Here is a 19,394-nt window from a genome sequence, read left to right on the forward strand (position 1 = left end):
TTCCATATAATTCAGTAGACTTCTTCAAGTGAGGCTTTTCCATATGACTCAAAGGAATTGAATTTACTGTTTCAATCCTATGTATGAAATACTAGTCATCTGTTTCCCACTGACTTGGTGTTTTTAGCTTTGAGAGATTTCCTGGCTATTATAGTGCTATCTGATTTAGGCAAGCTATTCCTTCAAAGATGTAACAACTCAGATTGAGGATATATAGAGCCAGCATCTCTTACATATGTATATGTTATTATTGGCAAATATCTTCATTCTCTAGAAATGACAAATCAAATGTAGATCCATACTTGGACTTTCCGTTATCATTTTCATTCATTAATGTGACAAAGGCCTTTGATACAATCAATTGTGAGAGCTAATAAAAATTATATCAAAATTTGGTTTCCCAGAGAAGTTCATCAGAATAGAAAATCAATTTCATGATGGCATGTGTGCTCCTATGCTTTTTAGCATGATGTGTTCAGCCATGTTGTCAAACGCCTTCAATGAGGACAAATATGGAATCAAAGTCAGATACCACACTTTCTTCAATTTGAAAGGGCTACAAGCCAAAACTAAAGGTAAGAGAGTATTGATGCATGATTTTTTGTTTGCAGATGATTGTGCACTTAATGCAGCCTCTGAAGCTGTGATGCAACAAACTTTGGATCAATTCTCTGCTGCTTGTGCTAATTGGGACCTAACAATTAACACCAGGAAAACACAGGTACTCCATCAGTCAGCACCCCACCATCCATATATGGAACCATCAGTTATATCAAATGGTGGTTTTGAATGCTGTGGCTAAGTTCACTTACCTTGGCAGTCTACTTTCCAGGGATGTCCACATTGATAATGAGATTGACAATAGCTCATTGCCAGAGCTAGCTCAGTATTTGGGAGGCTCTGAAGGAAAGTGTGGGAGAGGAGAGGTATTAGACTGACTACTAAACCAAAGTCTACAGAGCCATTGTGCTGACTTCACTGTTGTGTGTTTGGATAGTATACCAACACTAGGCTAAGAAACTAAATTGATTCCACTTGAATTATCTTAGGAAGATTTTAAAGATCACCTGGCAGGATACCAGTCATTGAGGTCCTTTCTCAAACAAAACTGCCAAGCATTCCAACATTACTGCAGAGAGCACAGTTCTATTGGGCTGGCTACATTGTTCGAATGACAAATATACATTTGTCAAAAAGATTATTTTAAGGAGAATTCATATGGAGCAAGCACTCACAAGAAAGTCAGAAAATGTGATACAAGGACATTTTCAAGGTTTCACTTAAGAACTTCAGAATTGATTGCATGATATGAGAGACTCTGGCATAGGATCGTCCAGCATGGTGTGCCCTCATGAGAGAAAGTGCTGTGTTCTGTGAACAAAGCAGAATTGAATTATCTCAGAAAGATGAGATGTGCAAGTTAGGGAGACCACCCCAAATGTTCACAGGGACTATTGCGTTTGACCTGTGGTAGAGCACTTGGAGCTTGTATTTGTATGATCAGCCATGGTCAGATACACTGTAACTCGACTCTTACATAGCGATGTCACTGTGATTCTCTGAGAATGAAGGACAACCACCGAAAATTTTTTCTTAGGAACAATTTCTTAGTCTCTCATGAAAGAATATGAACCACTACCTAGGTATATTCCTTTTTCTGATTTTCTCTGGTCGTCTTAAATGCTCAGTGTGTTCTGGTAGTAAACTGAGCATCTCTTGGGTTTTGCTCACTCCTTGAATAGCAACCACCTTGCCCTCTCCCAACTCTTTTACCTTGTCCTTAAGAGCTTTTGAACCAGCCTCATTCTTATACATTTAGATATTTCAAGAATTATTCCACATGCTTAATATCCACACCTCAAATATGACAATAATTTCTAAATACCATCCACCTTTTATTTATCATATAATAAAAGAACAATAAAACAACTGGCCAAACAAATTAGTAAATGATAGCAATGCCAATTAGAAGCAATAACAGCTAACAACAGTAATTATCAGCAAGGTGAACATGTATGTAAACAGCTAAAATAAGGCAATCATAAAAACAACTGTTATTCTCATTAACTTCAGCAAATGACAAGCATTAATATTCATAAGTGATCAAGTAGCACATCAGTTTCAGTTCAATGGTGTTAACTCTGATAACATTTGAAAGCACCATAATTCTAAAAAAGGATTTTTTGGAGGAAATGAAAAATAAAAGAGACCATAAAAAAATTTCTAGAGGATTCTGTAAAGATGATGGAGTGAGTTGGTAAATTTTAAGCTCTCCAGATTTTCCCCCCCAAACAAAAAAAATTGCACCTCAAGGCAAACAGACTGGTGAAAAATCTAAAAGACTTGGGGCAGAACTGGGGTCCCCCTGATGCAACCCAAGAATAACTGAAGAAAGCCCCCAGGCCAAGGTTTAACCAATGTGAAGTACAAACACCTTCAGGTTAGCTCTGAAGAACACCTACTAGAGATCCTGGGGCAAACTGGGTTTGGTAGAAGCCTCAACAGGAACCACAGAAATTTTCACCTTTCTTACTGTATGTGGAGTTGAGGGTATGAGTCTGGGGAAGGCTGAGGGAAATTCTGCCGATTAGGAACACCAAGCCCAGCTGTGCTGCAGAAACAAGCCCTGGGAGAGAAAGAACTAGCACACCCACCGAGTACAGAAGCAGTGGAGCAGGGATGCTGCCGTCTGTGGGCACTTGCAAGAAGAGGGAGCCCTTGGTTGAAGGTTCCAGGTCAGATACAAGAGCTGAAGAGAGGTTAGAGGCACCATTCCCCTTCCCCTCGCTCCACAACTTGATGTGCTTACACTAATATTTCTCATTTAAAAAAATGAATTACTAAAAAAGAAAGAACCCAAACAGAAATTTCCTATGGGAATAGGGAAGATTGGGGTTCATCTTCAGAAGAGGATGCTGAAGTAAAAAAAGCTTCTACCCCAAAGAGTAATGTGAAATGGCTCCCTGCCCAGAGAGAATTTATAAAAGAACTCAAAAAAGAATTTAAAAATCAAATGTGAGACATTGAGGAAAAACAAAAATAAATAAATAAACCAAAACTATCCAAGAAAATATGGTGACCAAAAATATATTCAGAAAAATTATCCATAATACTGAATGAGGAAAAAATGAAAATTCTGCAGATTTTTCAAGATTTTCTATCAACCAAACTGGAACTCAATATAAAATTTAACTATAAGAGCCAATATCAAGATCAATTGCATGGACAAATTGTTGTTTTTTACATGGAAATGTATACCATATGTTTAAGATTGATATCAGCAATAGGATAGCTCAAAAGAAAGACTGGGACAAAGTTAAGGTAAAAATAGTAATTATGTTGTACAAATGAGGTGTAGAGGAAGAATAGACACAGAAGCTTTAAAGGGGAGAGAAGGACTATTAGTTCTGAAAACCTACTCACATTGGGAATTAGTTAAATAGGCAACATTACATATATACCATGAAGGGTATAGCACTCTCCAAAATCTATAAAGAAATAAGGGGTGAGGAATGGGCAGAGGGGGAAGCAAAGGGGGGAGGGAAGAAGACAAAAGGAGGGACCCATGGGTGGAAGAGGTTAAGTAATACCAAGTCAAATTTTGGAGCAGAATTAAAGCAGAGTTAGCAGGGATAAAAAAGATGTCTTGTCTATGTGTGTGTGTGTGTGTGTGTGTGTGTGTGTGTGTGTGTGTATATACGTGTGTATATATATGTATATATATAAAATATATATATTACATATATATTATATATATACATATATACATATATATATACACACATATATATACATATATATATACACATATATATGTGTGTGTCTATATATATGTATGTGTCTATATATATATATATATATATATATATATATATATATATATATAACCCTTGCTCGGGGGAGGTGGAGGGGATGAAAGGAGGAAAAAAAGAATAAAGGAAAAAAGTCCAAAACAGAGAACAAAAGAACAATCTACAAGGAAGTAAAGAAAAGATAATCATGAATATAATTTCTTCTACTATTATATGTCCTTTCTTGAACTGGTAATTTATTTTTATATATTTTGAATACTCTCTCATATACTACTGGCCACATGATAATGTTTTGTTTTCCTTTTTTTTTTTAAATTCTGGTTTTTTAAGTAAAAAAAATTTCAAAAAAATAAAAGAAATGACAACAAACATTTAAAACCTACAATAAATGCTTTAGTAGGAAAGAGGAAAATATTATTTATTACTTATCAAAGTTGAAAATGGAAGAAAAAAATCAGTAAAATATATGAAATTAAAATGAAAAGAAAGTCTAATATGCTGTAATTCTTCTGAAAATTAAGCAGTATTGGTGTAAATTAAACTCAAGGTATAAACATAATGAATCCTGAAAAGAGGAAAAACACATTAGAACAAAATTCGTTCTAGTAAACAAAATAAATTTATAATTTGTAATTTGTAATAAATTCTCGATCAATTTTATTTGTCATCTTGTTTAAAAGAAGCAAATGGAAAATGAATTGGAACAATTTAAAAATTTAAAAACTATTCCTAGAATGAATTTCCCACTTGTCTGAATGGATAGATGGATGAATGAATTAAAAAGAAAAACATTTATTAAGCATTTAACCATGTATATTATGTTAAACACTGGGATACAGGTACAAAAAAGACAGTCTCTGCCTTCAAGGTACCTGCTTTCTACTGGGAGGAAAAAAAAAATAAAGAGGCCCTAGAAAGGGGGCGGGGCATGCTCATAACTTGTTGGAATGGTCTGGTGCCAGGTAAGATACAGGCAAAGCTCTACTATCAGAGCACAGAGCCACAGGGGATAAAGCCCATTTCTCTCCCTTCTCTCCCCTTCCCCTTCCCTCCCCTTCCCCCCATCCAGGATTATGAGTATGGTCAGACAGAATTCTAGGTAAAGCTGTGGAGCAGGGTCACAGGTCTCACCCACTGGGCCAATTCAGAGTATTCTGAAAGTTGGGGAGGTTTTAGCCCAGGGCCTTTGTCCATAGTGAGCTCCATCAGCAGTTGCATGATATAATGGTTTAAATTCTTCTAGTATTAATGGAATTAATGTACTCCAAATCCACTTGGAAGCTTCCTTCTACTCTGGAGGAGATTCATAAGTTATAAAAATTGTAATAAAATTGTTTTTCCCCAAAGCAGTTACCTGGCTTTGAACTAGAAGATCAGAACTAGAAAATTCCCACCTAAATATTTTGTAAAATTATAGAAATCCCTTGGGAGTCGTCCTCCCAGGTATATTCTTGTTATCTGCTGCTCTTGTGGTTTCCAGAATCCAGACACCAGTACCTGGAATTGTTATCTCTTCTTGTGAGCGGATGATGGTGATTCAAGGAGACTGAGAGGCAGTTGCTGTTCTCTGACCTCTCTCCTCTTCCCTCTGCCTTCAATTTATTTTCCCAGTCCACAAGCAACACCTGTGTCAGTAAAAGCTGCTTTGCAACTCCTTCAGATGTTCTCAGCTGTGGAGGCTCTCGGAGAATTGACTTGCCCCTTACAATGTACTTAGGCATGGTCCTTAACATATTCTGATACAAAGTGAACAAAGACCTGCTGACCAGTAGAATATATTCATTTATAAAAGGAAAACAGAGGTGAGGTAACTACAATGGTAGGGATGGGGAGGGAATGGAAAATTAGGAAAAGAATTTTTTTTTTCTGAACTCTGACTAAGATGGTTGAGAAAAGAAAGAATCTACCAAGTCTCAGATTCCTTGGCATTCATCAAGCTTGTAGGTATTCAAATCCCAAGAGATATTTCTTCCATATTTTCCTGGCCAAAAAAAAAAGTAGGCAAGGAGAGAAACCACATTTCTCAAGATGCTTTGTCATCATTCACATTACAAGGTCTTTAGCACTGGTCTGACTTGTGGGGATGTTCCTCAAAGAAAAAGATTCTCCAATTTATTGTTGGTAATTTTTTTCAATTTCAATTCAGGAAATTAGCTATCATTATTACAGATTTGTGACTTCATTGATTTAGATATTCCTTATATCAGGTATTGATCCACTATTCATGTTGTGCAATTGTTTTCCATGTGTTCTCCTCAGGGTATCTATCCACTTTGGTAGGAATCTTTTAGGTCTTAAAAATAATAATAATAGCTTTTTTTTTTTCTGAGGCAATTGGGATTAAGTGATTTGCCTAGGGTCACACAGCTAAGACGTGTTAAGTGTCTGAGGTCAAATTTAATAATAACTTTTTATTTTTAAAAATACATGCAAAATAGCTTTCAACATTCTTGCAAAATCTTATGTTCCAAATTTTTCTTCTTCCCTCCCCTCCCCCGCCAGACTGCATATAATCCAATATACGTTAAACATGTTCAATTCTTCCAAACATATTTCCACATTTATGATGTTGAATAAGAAAAGAAGGTCAAAAGGGGAAAAAAGAGAAAGAAAAAAAATAAGCAATTAAAGAACAGCAATAAAACAGATGAAAATACTATGCTTTGATCTACATTCAGTCTCTATAGTCCTCTCTCTGGATGCAGATGGCTCTTTTCATCACATCCATCTATTGGAATTGTCTTGAATCACCCCATTTTTGAAAAGAACCAAGTTCCATCACAGTTGATCATCACGTAATCTTGTTACTGTTTACAATGTTCTTTTGGTTCTACTCATTTCACTTAGCATCAATTCATGTTAATCTTTCCAGGCTTTTCTGAAATCAGTCTGTTTATCATTTCTTATAGAACAATAATATTCTATTACATTCATATACCATAACTTATTCAGCCAGTTCTGATAGTCATTTACTCATTTTCCAGTTCCTTGCCACTACAGAAAGGGCTGCTACAAACTGTTTTGCACATGTGAGTCCTTTTCCTTTACATGAGTTCTTTGGTATACAGACCCTATAGAGACACTCCTGGATCAAAGGATATACACAGTTTTATAGCCCTTTGGATATAGTTCCAAATTGCTCTCTAGAATGGTTAGATCAGTTCATAGTTCCACCAACACTGTATTAGTATCCCAGTTTTCCCACATCCCCTCTAACATTTATCATTATCTTTTCCTGTCATCTTAGCCAATCTGAGAGGTATAAAGTGACATTCTAGGTTTTTGTTTGTTTTTTAACATATGAAAGTATGAAACATATACTTTGCTTGCTCTTGCTATATTATGGGCCCTCTCTAATTTAATTAGACATGATAATTTTCACATTCAAATTATGGGTAAAAGCTAGAAAGACTTTTGAAATCATCTCTTTTTTTGCAGAGGAAATTGACCAGAGAGGGGAAGCAACTTACCTCCATTGTACTTTCTTAAGAAATTTCAGAATTCATTTTCCCATAGAATAATACTGTCTAAAGAGGCTAATTAGGTGACTAACTGTGCCATGTTACTTTTCCCATCTCCCAAATAGGAGTTCTAAGCATCAGTTCTCTGCTCTGTTTACAATCAAGTCTGCAACAGGTTACAAGTAAATTTCTAGTGTGTAACATAACTTTTCATGAATAGTTTCTTCCCTTCCCCTAACTGTCCCTCCCCAAAGAGTGATAAAACTATGTTACATAAAATAATTATTATTTCAATTCTTTAGGATAACTAAGATCAAAAGATGATTCGATTATATGATACAATAGAGCCAAATGTGATTGATGAAGAGTTGCTTAAATTGGCTGTAGAAGAACAGGGACCTCAAGAAGCAGCAGGACAAGTAGCCAAACAGGAGGGCATTAATTTCAAAGATGTCAAAAGTCTGCAGCTGGATTTTCAAAGTGAGTAATTTTTTTTGTGTGGGTTTTTGATCTTGTTTTGTTCTGCTTAAGCTTTATTAATGTCCTTTCCCCCCATGTCACTGTAGTTTAGATTTTATGTAAGGAAGGTAAACTCCAAATAAAATGTAGATGTAGAATAATTTCCCACTTAGTTACATCAAATTTTGTCATTTATAATAATGGCTGGTAGGCCCAGGCAAAGATCAGAATCTCCTTGGATATAAAGATATTAGAATAATGTTCATTTTTTAAAAGAAGCATTTTTCAAAAAGATTCAGTGAATTGTTTTGAGTATCAATGGAATTTTTGGTGATGAATGAGAATAGAGTAACTGGCTCCAAATAGAAGTATTTCCCAATTTATATATATAAAAGGAGAATTAAGTATAAGGAGAGGTCTGTTGTAGAATGTGATATCTCTAGCCTCTTTCCCTCCCACCCTTCTTTTTTTTTTTTTAAATAACTTTTTATTGATAGAATCCATGCCAGGGTAATTTTTTACAGCATTATCCCTTGCATTCACTTCTGTTCTGATTTTTCCCCTCCCTCCCTCAACCCCCTCCCCCAGATGGCAAGCAGTCCTTTACATGTTGAATAGGTTACAGTATATCCTAGATACAAAATATGTGTGCAGAACCGAACAGTTTTCTTGTTGCACAGCCTCCCACCCTTCTTGAAGGAAGACTTTCATTCCTTTCAGGATGAGGAAGCATAAAGCTGGGGCCAGAGGCCATTACTCTGTATTCCTGAGAGAGAGGGGCTTTGGGCATTTGATGAACACATTTGATTAAATATTTGATGTTCCTATTGAAGCATTAACAACAACTGGTTTTAAAATAATTACTAAGAGATGTCCAGTAACAATAAGATTGCTCTTTGCACTTCCATTGAGAATTAAGAAAATCCAAAGAACAGAGTTTTCAAAGACTTCAGTTTGATATCACTGAATTTAGATATGCCTTCCCAAAGCTTGACCAGTTGGGGCCTCTGCAAATAAAAAAAACATTATCAAAGGTAGGCTATCGATTAGTTCAGTTCAGTTCAGCAAATATTTGTTATGTACCTCCTGTGTGGGAGGTAGCAGTCTGAATCAATATTCTAACACTTAAAATAAGATAAACTGAGGCACAGAGTTCCAAGGATTATCACTTTATAAATTAAGTACAAATTTATTAGTAAATAAGATCTCAGCTTACTCAACAAGTGAAGACCCAAAATGAGGGAGACAGTGGTCTTTTATAGATATAGGGAAATATAGAACAAAAATTAAAAGGTTGGGTGACCTCATGGGGTTGAAAACAACATGATTGTTTATATAACTGAGGCATGGAGAACAATATGATTGAAAGTGTGGTGATAAGAGGCTAGCAACAGCCCCTTCTTTTCCCTAAGAAGTATTCAGTGTTTGAGTGAACCTGTAAGATAATGACCTAGACTTTTTGGATAACAATACAGACATCCTTGAAAGGATAGCTTGGTGGAGTGAAGATATTAGGCCTGATTCCTCTGTGGCAAACCCTCTACCCCCAAGGTTAATTAAATTCCTTGAGATAAGAATAGAACAGTGATTAACAAGAAAACTGGATTTCTAAACTTAACCCATTATGTGCTAGCTGAATTCTGAACTAAGTTCAGAGGCAGAGACCCATGACTAAAGCAGTGACAGGACAAAATCAATTAATTATAAACAGGATCAATAAGAAAATGATGCAGAATTGATCCTGGTTTTCCTTCAGTTTTGCCCTTTGATCAATGAGAGATAAGCATGTCTTTCATAGATCACATATATAAGCTAATTTTTATAGAATCTTTAACACAGTCATTACTAACAGTATATATTACCATAAGTTTTACTTATGTAAGCTGAAAATAGGTTTTAACACAGCAACTAATGCAAAGTATAAAAATGAGTATAAGGTAGAGGGCATTAAGTACCCATTTACTGAAAGTAGATAACAGGCTATTTCTCTGTAGTACAGTGAACCAAGAAGAGGGATTCTACTAGGAGTGACCTGAAATGGGAAGTCATATCAAATTTTATATACCCAACTGGTTAATGAAAAAAAAAATAAGATAAATTAATCATAACACAAACCACAGTAAGATTATATAAAACCATGGACTGAATTTTAGATGGGAGATTTACATGTATCTAAGAAAACTCAGCAAACATGGATAAGGTTAATCAAATGCTAATATGATCAGCAATAATGATCAACAACATTATTAATATCAAGTCTTCTCTCCTAATAATCCATTTATTCAGCACCTTTCATCTTGCATCTCAGATATCCCTTGTTGCCATCTGCTTTTCCAGAAGCATCTTCTCTTGGACTTTCTGGAATAGGTCTTGTTCTTAGGACAGTTCTGAAAGGAATTCCTCTTCAGTAGATTTGCTTGTCTGGTCTTCTGTCACTTATAATTTCATAGATGTCACTGTTCAAATCTTTTACAATATAAATCTCAATACAATTTAGTACAGATTCTTAAATTTTATTTCTCTCATGGCCAGTTCTTGTGGTTAAAAACCAGCCTAAACCTTGTAGTTCTAATCTTGTTAACAATAGAGCTATAAGAAAACCATTAAATTAAAACCCCACACAATTCATTTGAAATTTCAGAGAATTAAGCTCTTAAATCCCCATTTGCTGTTTTTATCTTTATTTAAACCTTATACTTGATATAAACACTGCCAAAAAAAAGCACTGAAGACTCTTTAAAAAGACTCTATGAGGACCTGACTTATAAAATGAGCTTTTCTGGTTAAAAATTTACTGTTTACCAAAGTAGACATATATGCTAGAAAATTGCTAAGTTGATTTTTTTTTTTTTTTGCTGAAGCAATTGGAGTTAAGTGACTTGTTCAGGGTCACACAGCTAGGAAGTGTTAAGTGTTAAGTGTCTGAGACCAGATACTGACTCAGGTCTTCTTGACTTCAGGGCTGATGCTCTATCCACTCCACCACCTAGCTGCCCCATAAATTGATATTTTTAAGAAATTCAAATAACTTTGATAACCTAAGTAAAATGGAGGAGTACCTTCAAAAATATAGGCTTCCCAGATTAACAAAGGAGGAAGTAAATTGCTTAAATAGTCCCATTTTAGAAAAAGAAATAGAACAAGCTATTAATCAACTCCCTAAGAAAAAAATCTCCAGGACCAGATGGATTCCTCCATTCATCAGATGTGAATTCTACCAAACATTTAAAGAACAATTAACTCCAATATTATATAAACTATCTGAAAAAGTAGGGAATGAAGGAGACCTACCAAATTCCTTTTATGACACAGACATAGTACTGATACCTAAACCAGATAGGTTGAAAACAGAGAAAGAAAATTATAGACCAATCTCCCTAATGAATATTGATGCTAAAATCTTAAATAAAATATTAGCAAAAAGATTACAGAAAATCATCCCCAGGATAATGAACAAGTAAGATTTATACCAGGAATGCAGGGCTGGTTCAATATTAGGAAAACTATTAGCATAATTGACTATATCAATAACCAAATTAATAAAAACCACATGATCATCTCAATAAATGCAGAAAAAGCATTTGATAAAATCTATCATCCATTCCTTTTAAAAACACTTGAGAGTACAGGAATAAATGGACTTTTCCTTAAAATAATCAGTAGCATCTATTTAAAACCATAAGTAAGCACCATATGTATTGGGGATAAACTGAAACCATTCCCAGTAAGATCAGGAGTGAAACAGGGTTGCCGTCTATCACCATTACTATTCAATATCGTATTAGAAATGCTAGCTTCGGCAATATGAGTTGAGAAAGAGATGAAAGGAATTAGAGTAGGTAATGAGGAAACCTTTACAGATGATATGATGGTATACTTAGAGAACCTCAGAGATTCTACTAAAAACCTATTAGAAATAATCCACACCTTTAGCAAAGTTGCAGGATACAAAACAAACCCACATAAGTCATCAGCATTCTTATATATTACTAACAAAATTCAACAGTTAGAGTTACAAAGGGAAATTCCATTTAAAGTAACTGCTGATAGTATAAAATATTTGGGAATCTATCTGCAATGAGCAAAACTACAAAACGCTTTCCACACAAGTAAAGTCAGATCTAAACAATTGGAAAAATATTATAAATGCTCTTGGATAGGGCAAGCAAATATAATAAAGATGATAATACTATCTAAACTAATCTATTTATTTAATGCTATACCAATCAGACTCCCAAAAAACTATTTTAATGACCTAGAAAAAATAACAACAAAGTTCATGTGGAAAAACAAAAGGTCAAGACTTTCAAGGGAACTAATGGAAAAAAAAAAATCAAATAAAGGTGGCCTAGCTGTACCAGATCTAAAACTATATTATAAAGCAATGGTTACCAAAACCATTTGACTGAGAAATAGACTAGTTAATCAGTGGAATAGGTTAGGTTCAAAGAACAAAATAGTCAATAACTTTGATAATCTAGTGTTTGACAAACCCAAAGATCCCAGTTTTGGCGATAAGAATTCACTGACAAAAACTGTTGGGAAAATTGGAAATTAATATGGCAGAAACTAGGCATTGATCCACACTTAACACCGTACACCAAGATAAGGTCAAAATGGGTTCATGATCTAGGCATAAAGAATGAGATTATAAATAAATTAGAAGAACATAGGATAGTTTACCTCTCAGACCTGTGGAAGAGGAAAGAATTTGTGACCAAAGAAGAACCACACATTGATTGAGGATCACAAAATAGAAAATTTTGATTATATCAAATTGAAAAGCTTTTGTACAAACAAAACTAATGCAGACAAGATTAGAAGGGATGGAATAAACTGGGAAAACATTTTTACAATCAAAGGTTCTAATAAAGGCCTAATTTCCAAAATATGTAGAGAATTGACTCTATAAGAAATCAAGCCATTCTCCAATTGATAAATGGTCAAAGGATATGAACAGACAATTTTCAGATGATGAAATTGAAACTATTTCTAGCCATATGAAAAGATGCTCCAAGTCATTATTAATCAGAGAAATGCAAATTAAGACACCTCTGAGATACCACTACACACCTCTCAGATTGGCTAGGATGACAGGAAAAGATAATGCAGAATGTTGGAGGGGATGCAGGAAAACTGGGACACTCATGCATTGTTGGTGGAATTGTGAATACATCCAGCCCTTCTGGAGAGTGAGTTGGAACTATGCTCAAAAAGTTATCAAACTGTGCATACCCTTTTATCCAGCAGTGTCACTACTGGGCTTATATCCCAAAGAAATACTAAATAAGGGAAAGAGACCTATATGTGCAAAATGTTTGTGACAGCCCTCTTTGTAGTGACCAGAAACTGGAAACTAAGTGGATGCCAATCAATTGGAGAATGGCTGAATAAATTGTGGTATATGAATATTATGGAATATTATTGTTCTGTAAGAAACGACCAACAGGATGATTTCAGAAAGGCCTGAAGAGACTTACACAAACTGATGCTGAGTGAAATGAGCAGAACCAGGAGATCATTATGTACTTCAACAATACTATATGATGATCAATTCTAATGGATGTGGCTCTCTTCAACAATGAGACGAGTCCAATCAGTTCCATTTGTTCAATAATGAATAGAACCAGCTACACCCAGCGAAAGAACTCTGGGAAATGAGTATGAACCACTATATAGCATTTTCAATCCCTCTATTTTTGTCTGTCTATATTTTTGATTTCCTTCACAGGTTAATTGTACATTATTTCAAAGTCTAATTCTTCTTGTGCAGCAAAATAACTGTATGGATATATATACGTATATTGTATTTAACATATACTTTAACATATTTAACATGTATTGGTCTACCTGCCATCTGGGGAAGAGGGTAGGGGAAAGGAAGGAAAAATTGGAACAAAAGGTTTTGCAATTGTCAATGCTGAAAAATTATCCATGCATATATATTGTAAATAAAAAGCTATATATAAAAAAAGAAATTCAAATAACTGAAAAATAAAAAAACCCTAAATATTTTAAAGTACATGAGGCAGTTCACTTAAAACATTTTAAACTTTTGATTCTTTTAAATTATGTATATAAAATTATTTGATCATATTGCTAAAATTTTTTATCCCAATTATTTTTCCACTTTAATTCCAAATTATTTAGAACTCTAATTAGTTCCAAATTTCCCCTTTGGAGTAGTAGAGACTGATAAGGATCTAATCCTTACATAAAAACATAGGTAAGAACATACTTTGTAAGTAGATGACCTCTATTACATAAATGAATGCATTTAAAAGTTGCTAATTTTACTCCAATTGTAACATAAAATCTTGGGATAGGAATTGAAAATATACTAAGTAGTTAATTCCAAATTATATATAAAGAACAGTGTATATTAAATGAATTATGTATCATAAAACATGTCTGCACTTGACACATGTTTTACACACAGGTAGTAATCCCACATTAAATAATAAATCTAAGTAAATTGCATTTCTCTTTGAGATAAGACAAACTATACCATAAGTTACTCTCCTCTAAGATAATTGATTGCACCAAACTTCTTTTCTTTAAAAACAAAACAGAGGAGAACCTTGATGTAATCTTACTAATTAATAGACTTAAATATTGATTCCACAAACATTTGCATCATTGTCCAATTGTTTCCATAATATTTTGAGATATTTCAAGGATGTTATCTTATACAGAAATATGTAACTGCAAACAGACAGCTAAGAAGCCCAAATATTCTTCTGTTCAATTGTTTAAGATAGGAAAATGGCTATACTCTCAGATATAAAACAATAAGATTTTTAAATATTTGCATCCTATAATAATTCAGAAGATACTAATGTATTCTAGTGACAAGATTTATCATTAAAAAAAAAATCCCAACTTAACTTGCTGTGATCATAGAGATTGGCCATGAAAGGAAGCAACAGGGACAAATCTGTTGTTCCAGGTGTAAGTCTGAGGCCAGAGAATAATTTAAGACACATATATAAGAGCATAAAGCATCCTTACTTCTGTTTGATTCCAGATGAGAGTCATGGTTAGGTTCAAAATGCATTCACCTCATTTATAGGGAATCATAGTCAGGCTCAGGGTATTTAAAAAGGAAGTAATACAGTGGAGAAATGAGTCAAGAGAATCCAACCTTTGACCATTCTAAGGTCATCCCCTTGACCTTTTCTAAAAGCAGACATTGTTGTGACCAGCACAACACAAATGGGCTAGTAGTAGTTGAAAAATAAAGAGATGGGGTTGTTGATAATTCAGCAGAGCCATTTATTGAGAGAAATCATATTGCTTATACATCTTAAAACCATATGTTACTATAAAAACCATTGTTCTGTAACTAACCCTGGTTTCTGTTTTCTATGATCTAACTCTCCGAAGCTTATTGTTGCTTTCTAGGGACTCAATCTTAAAGTTCACAATGCTCCAATAATTGTGCCCAGACTTTTGTTTTCTCATGATTTCAAGTATAAATGCACTCTTGATTAATCTTAGGAAGAGGGGAACATCCCAGTTACTAAAGTTTCTAGCTTCTTGGGAGTTCTTTACAGACATCCACAAGTACATTTCTTAGATTGTATGCCCTTTGAACCAGAATCACTCCTTGAAAGGTGAATTACTGACTTAAAGATCAATCATATAGTCATACCTGAAATGAAAACATAATAATCTCAGACTATAGTCCTATGAGATTTCACTTGAAGTATCAAATGTCACTAATCATGCTTAGAACTGGATGCAATTATTAACCCTTTCATGTTGTTGCTTACCATATACCACAATCTTGTGTTAAGCGTTTTGCAATCATTATATAACTTTTTGTCCTCACAACAACCCTGGGAAGTAGGTGCTACTATTACACTTATTAATATTTTAAACTTTCTACATTCTTAAGTGATATGACCCTTTTTATGACAACAAAAACTTTTTTTTCTGACATAGGGTAGCTGGAAGAGGTTGATTTGGAGTTGGAGCTCATAGGGGTATAGGCAGAACTGGGAAAACTGGAAATAGGGGTAGAGAGAAAGGCATGAGAAGAGTGGGAAGGCAGGAATAGGAGGACTTCCTCTGGACAGTGGAATCGATATTTGGTTCTGATTTTCCTTACCTTTGCTCTTTTTCTCACACCTCTATGGTTATGCTCCTAAATTTGTTTATAATCTTTGCATGCCAGATAGGGCAAAAAATACAGATATACCACTTAATTTCTAGCAGTGATTGATTAACAAAAACAGTTAATCATTTCTATAGCACATGATTTGAGTTGTGACTCTAACCCAAATTCCATATAGTGTTTTTACACAATTGCTATCAAAATGGGCAGAAGCCTCATTTTCTTTTTGGCAAGTTGTTTAAAATCTGCTCCAATAATTATTTATGCCCAAATCAAGGAGTCTAATTATGGAGCCCTTCGGATGTCTCCAAATCCAAAGGTTCTGGTCCTTCAGCCTCTGCCTCTGCTTTCTTCTGTCTCCAAATCCAAAGGTTCTGGTCCTTCAGCCTCTGCCTCTGCTTTCTTCTGCCTCCAACCAGCACAGAGATGGAAGTTAATATTTTAAAATATAAGCTGCAGCCTATATATATATATATATATATATTTTTGTCTCTTCACTTTGGATACTGCCCTCAAACTTGCCTCTTTATAATTGAAGAATTGGCCTACCTTTCCTAATTGTAAAACAATAAATTTATCATGGAGTGGGGTGGTAGGAGACTGGGGGAGTTGTGCTCTTAATTACTTAAAACAAATTCTAAAGAATGTTAACCTAAAACTTGTCAGACTACTTCAACATTTACAAAAACAAACAACAATATAGAGATTTACAAGTAGAGAATTTATTTAATCCATGCTTAGTTTCTAATTAGTTTAAAAGATAAAAACAGTTTGAAGGAAAGGATTATCTTTTTTTCTTATCTGTCTTTCTAAAGACTTAAAGAAATTCTTAGATAAGTTCACATTTTTTTTCCTGAGAAAAATTTAGTTCATATGACACAAGGAAAGATTGACCAATAAGGTTTTTTTCCCCTATTCATACAGATAAACTGAAACAAGATTGATGGAGTTATGTGAGGTGTTCTTCATAAATTATGGTCAAAGCAACAAATTTCAGGATCCTTTATTGAGGATAAGCTAATAATATTGGGCCATTTTTTAAAATTCCTCTCAGGCAATGTATCCTTTCAATTTGTTTACTTTAAAAGATTCATGTAACTGTTTGAAAATAGAGGCAGGGTCTCCAGAATTTCCCTGCTAGGGTATTACTGATTCCCCAGGAATTTCTGCCAAGGGAACCACATGGTTCAGCTGAGGAGCCTCAGCATAGACCTGATGGTTGGTACATAGTAGGAAGCCCACAACATTCCAAGTAGCAGCCCTTGTGGTGGACAAAGTTAACACAGCATCATGCTCCAGACAGTCTTGAGTAGCTGCTGCCCATTGTTTTGCCAGGATTGTAGTCAGTTTATATCTAAAGAAGGTTGTATGAGCTATCTAGTGACATAGGTGCTTATGTTACCAAGGACTCCCTCCTGGGAGGACATAGGAGGTGTCAGCAGATCAAGTCCTTGCTTGAGTACCCAGTTTACAAGTAAGACAAGATAGTGTAAAGACAGAATGTATGTACACGGCAACAAGAAGATATATCTATATGATGATCAATTCTGATGAACGTGACTCTTTCCAACAATGAGATAATTCAGGCCAGTTCCAATGATCTTGTGACTAAGGGAGCCATCTACACCCAGAGAGAGGACTGAGGAGTGTGCATCACAATATAACATTCTCACTCTTTTTGTTGTTGTTCTCTTGCATTCTGTTTTCTTTCCTTTTTGATTTGGTTTTTCTTGTGCAGCAAGATAATTGTATAAATATGTTCACATATATTGGATTTAACATACATTTTAACATGTGCAACATATATTGGATTATTTGCCATTTAGAGGAGGGTGTGGTGAGAAGGAGAGGAAAATTTGGAGTACAAGGTTTGCAAGGGTCAATGTTGAAAAATTATCCATGCATATGTTTTGAAAATAAAAAGCTTTAATAAAAAGAAGAAGAAAAAAGACAGAATGTAGAGACTTTGTCACTGTACAATAACTAAATACTGTATTTATGGCCACAAGACTGTCACATAGAACATTAAGACCAATGATAAGACAGACACAGATGGAAGTCCCATTTTTAGGTCCATTCTTGCACACACACACACACACACACACACACACACACACACACCTCAGTTGATTTTTCTTTTTATAGGCTTCTCTAATCTCTTACATGGTCCCCTCCCATCCTGGCATGAATCAGGAGTCCTTTATGAAGAACAACAAAATTTCCTTTAAGAGATTAAATATTGCTTAAAGCACTGTGATCCCTTAGGGAGTTCCCGAGTTTTCCTTACTACTAATTCTCAGTCAATCACACTTAAACATATGTAAGACCTACAAATACTGATGCAACTTCCCTAGTACTGTGGTGGCTAACTTTAGCTCAGAAAGATTGAGACTAGGCAGGGGTTGAGGAATGTGAGAAGGAATCTGATCTGGTGTAGTTCTCAGCAGAATAAGCCACTTGTGTAAAAAAATCTCACTTGAAGGTTCTTAAAGGGGAAGCCCTCCCAAGAGACTTCCTGATCAATTGCCCCCTCCCCAAAACTCTTCATGCTTACCAGCTGGAACAGTTAAAATAAGGTAAACTGAGACACAAAATTCTAAGCATTATTAATTTGTTAGTAAAGCACGAATATACCAATAAATATGTTCTTAGCTTCTTCAGTAAACTAAGACCCTAAATAAGGTGAACAGTTCTCTTTTGTAGGTTTTGGGGAATATAGACCAAAAAAACAGATCAAAGTAAGTGACATCATGGAATTCAGGATAATATGATTGGTCACATAGCTGAGGCAAGGGGAACAATATTATTGGTTGTAAGTTTGGTGATGAGAGGCTAGCAAAATTCCCCTTTTTCCCCATTGTGGCTAAGAAATGTTCAGTGTTTGAGTGAACCTACAAGACAGTGGCCCAGACTTTTTGGACAAAAAACCAGACATCCTTGAAGGATAGCTTGGTGGTGTAAAGATATTAGGTCTAACTCCCCGATGACAAACTCCCTCTTCCCAAGGTTATTAAATTCCTGGAGACAAGAATAGAACAGTGATTAACAAGAGAAATGTATTTCTAAATTTAACTTATTAAAGGCCAACTGAATTCTGAACTAAGTTCAGAGACAGACTAAAGCAATTATAGCACAAAATCAATTAATTCTAAACAGGATCAATAATAAAATAATACAGAATCAATCCTGATCATTATGGTATGGCAAATTATCTGTGTATTGGATATGGAATTTCTTGCCATTCTATTGTTAATCCTAGAGTTTAAGGTCACTACTATTAGTCTTTCACAGCTGTGTTTGTGCTATTATTTTCAGACACAAATATGTATAACCTTTATTTGTCTGGCAACAGATGATAATGAAATTCTGTTTGTCATCTTTCCTGCTATGTTAGCCTGCCAGAAAGCCTACAGTATCAAATTATCTTTGATACAGGGATGTATTACTAAATGTAATGAAACTTGAAATAGTTCCAACTTTAGAAGTAAGAGTTTCCTCTTGTAAACTACTCCACAGCCTACTAATAATCCAAATGAAGGTCAA

At 34.8% G+C, this 19,394-nt stretch overlaps 1 protein-coding gene across 1 annotated transcript in view; it reads left to right on the forward strand.

The window, feature by feature from the left end:
* DRC3 (dynein regulatory complex subunit 3) overlaps positions 1-19,394 on the forward strand; it is a 100,482-nt gene that overhangs the window by 11,166 nt on the left and 69,922 nt on the right. Inside the window, exons 3-4 of the mRNA XM_051997792.1 lie at positions 612-721; positions 7,576-7,753. Coding sequence (XP_051853752.1) covers positions 7,594-7,753 — 160 coding nt within the window. The 5' untranslated portion in view covers positions 612-721; positions 7,576-7,593. The remainder of the gene's footprint in view (positions 1-611; positions 722-7,575; positions 7,754-19,394) is intronic.

The sequence above is a fragment of the Antechinus flavipes genome, chromosome 1 (assembly GCF_016432865.1).
Source record: "Antechinus flavipes isolate AdamAnt ecotype Samford, QLD, Australia chromosome 1, AdamAnt_v2, whole genome shotgun sequence".
Taxonomy (NCBI): domain Eukaryota; kingdom Metazoa; phylum Chordata; class Mammalia; order Dasyuromorphia; family Dasyuridae; genus Antechinus; species Antechinus flavipes.